This window comes from Varroa destructor, unplaced genomic scaffold, assembly GCF_002443255.2.
Source record: "Varroa destructor unplaced genomic scaffold, Vdes_3.0 BEIS01000002.1, whole genome shotgun sequence".
Lineage (NCBI taxonomy): Eukaryota > Metazoa > Arthropoda > Arachnida > Mesostigmata > Varroidae > Varroa > Varroa destructor.
In genome coordinates, this window is record NW_019211455.1 from 42990436 (window position 1) to 42996731 (window position 6296).

Genomic DNA, 6296 nt, shown 5'->3' on the forward strand with positions numbered 1-6296 from the left:
TATTAATATATAAATATTATAACAGTTATTAGCACTTCACCTAACATCTAATCCACCCACACTCTTCAGGTCTTCAAGCACGGCCTGGCTAAATCCATCCATCATGCTCGAGTCCTCATACGCCAGCGACATATTCGTGTGCGCAAACAGGTCGTTAATATCCCATCGTTTGTTGTCCGTCTCGACTCCGAAAAACACATTGACTTCAGTTTGCGATCACCTTTCGGCTCTTCTCACGAGGGCCGCGTCAAGAGGAAGAACAATAAGAAAAAGGCCCAGGCCGCTGGTGGTGGAGGTGATGAGGACGAGGAAGATTAAGCTAACAAATGAGAGAAGCCTTTGTGCCGCTTCGTTCTTGTCCGTGAAAGATCCCCAAGGATGTGTGCATGTAAAAATGTTTCCTTAGAAATAAACGGTGCGCAGTCGAAGGGGTCGACACTGAGGCTGATATAACTGTGATGCGTATTCCTTCTATTTTATTTTACGTTTATGTAACTTTGCAGGTTGTTAAGTAGAACTGATTTTTCTAATGTGCTAATAGTTGTAGGAAACCTCTGCGAAGTGACTACTGGTGAAGGGTTGAAGCTCGATCGGGAATCGTCCAGGCACATGACAACGCGTTTGCTTACGTACGAGTACATTTAGAAATCGGTATAGGCACTGTTCAGCTAATCGAACCATTACCAGACGCAGAATTCGATAAATAGTTAATAATCGTTGATGAATGCAAAAACATATGGCAATGAACCTTTATGCAGACGGGGCAAATGAAGATGAACAAAAATCGTGTGCGAAAACTGGTTTTGTCGCAACATATATGTAAACACTAATCTTACAGTGAAGAATTTAAGTTCATACTAATTTGAATAATAGTAAAAATAACAAAACTTGACATAGTACTATTGCGATGATGAGGGAGATTTGCTATATTTAAAGGTACGAATTAATGTTAGAGCATTCGCATTTAATATACACTTACTCTTTATAGGAAGTAGAACTCGATGCATTGTACTTAGTTATAACAAACTATATATAGCTTGCAACCATACACTGTTGAAGTAGCTGGTGATGACTGTAAATAAAAGTGAAACTGGTGTCGTTTCAATTGTACCAGTGAACAGTTTAAATGGATTCACAATTTCCTCTATTTAGCATAAGCATAGTCGTTGGCAAGTCGTAAATTACAGACTCATGCTTTCCTTACCTGCACAGGCAGATAGGCAAGAAGCCTAGCATAAAATTGCTGCTTGAATTTAACGGTTCTAATTTATCACGTATCCTAGTAATATCGAAATAATTCTAGCCGGTTGATGGGTGGTACCAATACGACCTTCGTGTCCTTCATTACTACTCAGTTAAATTTTATTTAGGATTAATTTATAAACATCTGAGTATAAGTACAGTCAACTACAACTAATCATATCCCTTGCCAAGTGGTGTGATTCAACACGCGTAATAGCGAGAATATAAAACCACATAAATTTGGTGTAGTTACTCGTATTCTCTGATGATATTAAAGTAATTTATGGTCACGTGAGCAGTCGACATATTTATCCAAATGCAAAACACTTAGTTCCAGAAATTTGTCTTTGAGAGCAATTTCGATCAATTAATTCTGTGTAGCAGTTTAAAATGGTAAGTTACTAACAATACAAAAAAGCGTTGACAATATTAGAATCCTTAATCGTGATTTATTTAGAAACGAGAGTTTCCTTTCTTTGGATGGCGGCATTTCTGAAACAAAAGCCAGTCAAGGGCTGAGTATTGTACATTTTGATAGGATGAATCGCTATCTGTACGTATCGCTACTACGATGAAAAAACATTGCGAAAATTCAAACATTTCGATAGCCAAATTTCTTCAACACTCCTTACCAGATTGGCAAAATTATTGGTTCACTTCTAGTAACGTACCTTTTTATTTATAGCTCACATTACATTTCTTTTTCAAGTTATCTGTTGCCAAGTTTTTTACACTAAGTTATATCTCCGATATTATAATAGGACTTGATCATATCTTCTTTCAATCCGGACTTTTTTTTGAAAAGCACGTAACTGTGCAAAAACCTGCCAAAATTTCCCGTCGTTTTAGTACCTTATTTTTTATGCGCTTCTAATGTTCACCCATCACAAAGGTGTATGGGGATTCTACACAGCATATAATCTTTTGTTAGCAATAGAAGATAAAAAAACACTTCCAAGGAACTGTCATGAGCAGTTCTTAAACGATAAACGTTGTTTTCGAAGTGTCGTTACTACTTACTGTCGTCGCGCCTGTGCATGAGATCAAGATGACGAGCAGCAACGACGTGAATAAGGACACTCCGATGAGGGCGAAGAGAGCTCGAACAATGGCTTCGCGATCGACAGTGATTACACCTTCATCCTTGTCCTATAATTGAATGTATGTGAATAACTTGCCTAGTGAAATCAGTACTGTGAGGGTAAAAATAGAAGCCTTTGAATCCACTGTATAGTTGATTTATGTGAGTATCAAAAAGAGTCGGGTATTATCGAATATACAGGCAATATAGAAATACTCAACTACGCAACTGACCTTTAATTAAGGATCATTAATTATTTTGTTGAATTACATTGATATACAGGTAAATCTGTAGGTAAAGTGAATAAACTGATATTTTATGGGCTATGGGTATGATGATTCCCCTGCATTAAGGCAGAGCGACTGTTTCACTATACTGATTATAACTCGTTATTATTATTTAAAATCATCAAACAATTAACAATGCCTCACGCAGCACACCTAACAAAAATAAAAAGCTTTAGTCTCCGCGAAAATTCGCGATTACCTCTTGTATTTCATGGTCCCCAAATAGCCCACTATACTCGTCTAGTATCTGACTTTTGCGATGCCGCAAACTTGTACTCTTTTTACCAGCTAAAAACTTCAGCAAAACAAGTCCCGGCAGTTCGAGTATGTTATAATGGGCCGGTTCCTGATCAAGATACTTCACAATGTCTTGCGATGTTGGCTTAGAGGCTGTCGTTGATAATCGTATATGTCCTTCCAGGTCTTCGGCCAAATCATCTGGTATTGTAGGCTGATGCGAATGTTTGTACTTAAGATCTTCCGCAAGAACTTCACTTAATTGCGACAATAGAGCAGGAGGTACCTGCAGACAAAAAACAGACGGATATGGGGCGCGCAAAACTATGTTGAGACATTTTCTGGCAGTTGTTCCTGCGTTCGTAAAACAAGTTGTAAGAAGACAGCTTCAAAACTGCGTCGTTTCGTGCGAACGTAACTTCTACCATTAATTTACATTTAAATTGATCATGAAGTCAACTTTCCTGAAATATTACTTGGTTTTACATATAACCTAATTTGATGTGTTGCCGTCTTTTACAACTGACTGTGGGTGTTTGACGTACGTAATGCCCATACATTCGTGATACTCCTGTGAAAGATAATTCAACTTATATACTCACATTAAAAATCTTCTCTATAACTAATGTATTATTTAAATTCTAAAGTTAGTCAATTTTTACAGATAAAGCTCATATGGCAACCTAACGTAAGCTCTTATGTTGAGGTTCTACGTTAAGCTGACTAAGAGTATTGAAGCTTGCAGAAACATGAAAGAATAACTGACCTTTAAAAACGTGTCTAACAAAGTTGAAATTTTGTCCGGCAGTAGAGCTTGCTTTTGGGCAGCGCTTGTACTCTTCCTCAGTGCAATAACAGCGAACACTACCCATACAGGTAGTATTGAGTCACGTAGGAACATCGTTTTCCGGCAAAATATCTAACCTTGGGAAATTTAAGAAAAAATATCGAAGAGAGTCAAAACAAACAGTTAGTAAAAGCGTGTTCATTCCAAAAGAAAAAGTAAGACCCTCCAAAAATTTAACTACAGTTGACACAAGTGAGCAAATATCTGAATCTTTCGTTCGTATCAGAATTTGTTTTTTTTTTTAAATAAAGAATTATCTAACAATAATTAAAAATCGCCTGCACTCTGTGTGTGTGTGTGACCGTGCTAACCTACTAACGATATGATGCTATACATTATGCATGATGTCTTGTTTAAGGTTTCACTGTCAGAGTTTGATGTTAAATACGGTCTTCAGTAAAATATATGCATGCTTATTCTATTAAAGAAGAATATTATATTTTTCTGCCCTTGATCGTAAATTTATTGCGCAATAGTACGATTTAAGCATATATTATATGGTAGGCTCTGGTATGGAGGCCAGAAAAAATTAGGAACATTATACTAATTTTCTTTTTATCTGCATATGTGGTGTATAGATACATAGCAAGGGTGTCAAAGAGAGTTTATGCGAAAACCAACTTCTCTAAAGTGAAACTCAACACATGCGATGGCTAAGTGACAAGTCATTAATTAAATCTGATCTGTAAGTATCAAGCAAACTAAAACCCATAAATTTTCTAGTATTTCCGGTGTCGAAAATTTTGACTAAAAAATAATTTATACAGGCAGAAGAGTAAGGCATAAAAAGAGACTGCAAGATATAGAATGCATTTTTTCTTTCGTTCTGTTTATTTATACTGTGCACTTACATATGCACTAACACTCTCGATTTCAGTACCAACAGAGCTATTCTGAAAATATATATAATTACAGTAACATATTTTACGGTCATCCACTGATAAAATCAGCGTGAACTTTTCAAACAAAGTTTGCAGTTGCTATTCTTTATCCTCATTGGCACTACTGAGCGCTCGATAGAGTCTAACAGCAAAGTGGTGCCTGCACGCCAAACGATTATTTTCCTCGGACAATGACTCGGCGAAAATCCTACAGCTGCAGTGTAAATTTGTCGGCAAGACCTGAAAATATTGTTATGGAATGTGCGCGCAAAGGTTAATTTTGCAAGATTTTTTTTCTTAAAGATTAAATACATTGGAAGAATTATAGGCATTGTTTAGACCCAGGTACATTTCAGTTGGATCGCGATACCTATTAATACACAACTATTATTACTGTTATTTCCTATGACTAGTGATATGAAATAAAGCTGTTTTTAATACAACACTGCTTCTAGAGTTGAATAGATATATAGTAAATTATAATTGCCTAATTAATGGTTTAATGCCTGCATATGCGAATTAAAAAAATGGTATATTTTTATTGTTAGTTAGGCCTGCCTCAAAAACAAAATGAATTAGCTTTATAGCAGCTGACATCTATAGGCGTTGCTGTAAACCCAGTTTTACCTCAATAATGTTGCCTGCCTCAAGAATAACGTAAGGTAAACCCGTTTTACTGGGTTTAGATATCGAGCCCTCAGCGAGCAGAAGTACAGCGTAGGGAAACTCGGTCGATAAAGTTGAGAACTCTTGCATATGTTGAGGAGTTACTGCAATAGGGGTAATAACAGTGAGATTCTAACGTATTTTACTTGTAAAGAAATGTTACATATGTATTAATAAGTACGTTACGTAACTTGATGAATAGTATTGAGATAATATTACATATTCTTTAAGAATTGTTAGAAGATGGCCGTTATGGGTCTGGAAAGACTATAGAAAGATAACACGTTGGTGGCATGATAGACCCTTTTTGTTTTAGAAAACATGGTACGTTTTGCAGGAGTTCATCACAAGCAGGATGTATTACAAGTAAATCGCTATCTCAGAAAGTCTTGGAATACCGCACCCAGCCGGTATAACCCAACGGCCATTCGGTGCGCTATACGTTTGAAGCTTAATAATAATAAGGTGAAGTTATGGGTTTTATTGGGGACGTATTTATAAACTCGTTTAGGCTAACGTCGAAAAACTGGTCTAAAAACACTCATATGTTCTATTGACATGCTCTTTCAATTAATTAATGATGTGCATGAAAAATCACTTACTATTAATACTCAATTAACAAAAAATCAATTTTCGAAAAAGGGAAATTGTCCAACATTTCCTCTTTCTTTGACCCGTTGACATACGACTGATTTCTGATCCCGCTTATTGTGGGCAGTAAACACTATTTACTGATTGCTACGTACGTTTTTTTGCTTCCTTAATTTCGTCGAAAAGCAGCTTGAGATGATCCCAGGCCAGCATCTCTGCTGCTAAGGGTCCTGTTAACTGTCAAACGAAAACAACGCACAGTTAATCTTAAATATAAAATAATTACATTCTCATATATTTAAATTAGTAAAAAATATGAGGGCTAAAAGAAATGTTTTATTGTGTATAATAGGATTATTTTTGGGTACGTACAGGACATATAAACAAACTTCCATACATATGTTTCGTTTCGAAAAACATAAACATATGTAATTTTCTTAGTCATTTTTACCTAAGCTATATAT

General features: G+C 36.1%; 2 protein-coding genes across 5 annotated transcripts in view; one reads left to right on the forward strand and one right to left on the reverse strand.

The window, feature by feature from the left end:
* RpS9 (ribosomal protein S9) overlaps nucleotides 1-453 on the forward strand; it is a 2509-nt gene extending 2056 nt beyond the window's left edge. Inside the window, exon 3 of the mRNA XM_022790670.2 lies at nucleotides 70-453. Coding sequence (XP_022646405.2) covers nucleotides 70-318 — 249 coding nt within the window. The 3' untranslated portion in view covers nucleotides 319-453. The remainder of the gene's footprint in view (nucleotides 1-69) is intronic.
* Nucleotides 454-1337: 884 nt separating this feature from the next.
* The window catches only part of LOC111244072 (uncharacterized), a 7648-nt gene continuing 2689 nt past the window's right edge, over nucleotides 1338-6296 (reverse strand). For all 4 annotated transcript variants that reach the window (XM_022790669.2, XM_086979185.1, XM_022790668.2 and 1 more), the window contains exons 2-7: nucleotides 5988-6069; nucleotides 5203-5345; nucleotides 3614-3766; nucleotides 2810-3133; nucleotides 2263-2391; nucleotides 1338-1734 (exon numbers count right to left, since the gene is read on the reverse strand). In XM_022790669.2, the coding sequence (XP_022646404.1) occupies nucleotides 1696-1734; nucleotides 2263-2391; nucleotides 2810-3133; nucleotides 3614-3766; nucleotides 5203-5345; nucleotides 5988-6045 (846 nt within the window). In that variant the 5' untranslated portion in view covers nucleotides 6046-6069 and the 3' untranslated portion in view covers nucleotides 1338-1695. The remainder of the gene's footprint in view (nucleotides 1735-2262; nucleotides 2392-2809; nucleotides 3134-3613; nucleotides 3767-5202; nucleotides 5346-5987; nucleotides 6070-6296) is intronic.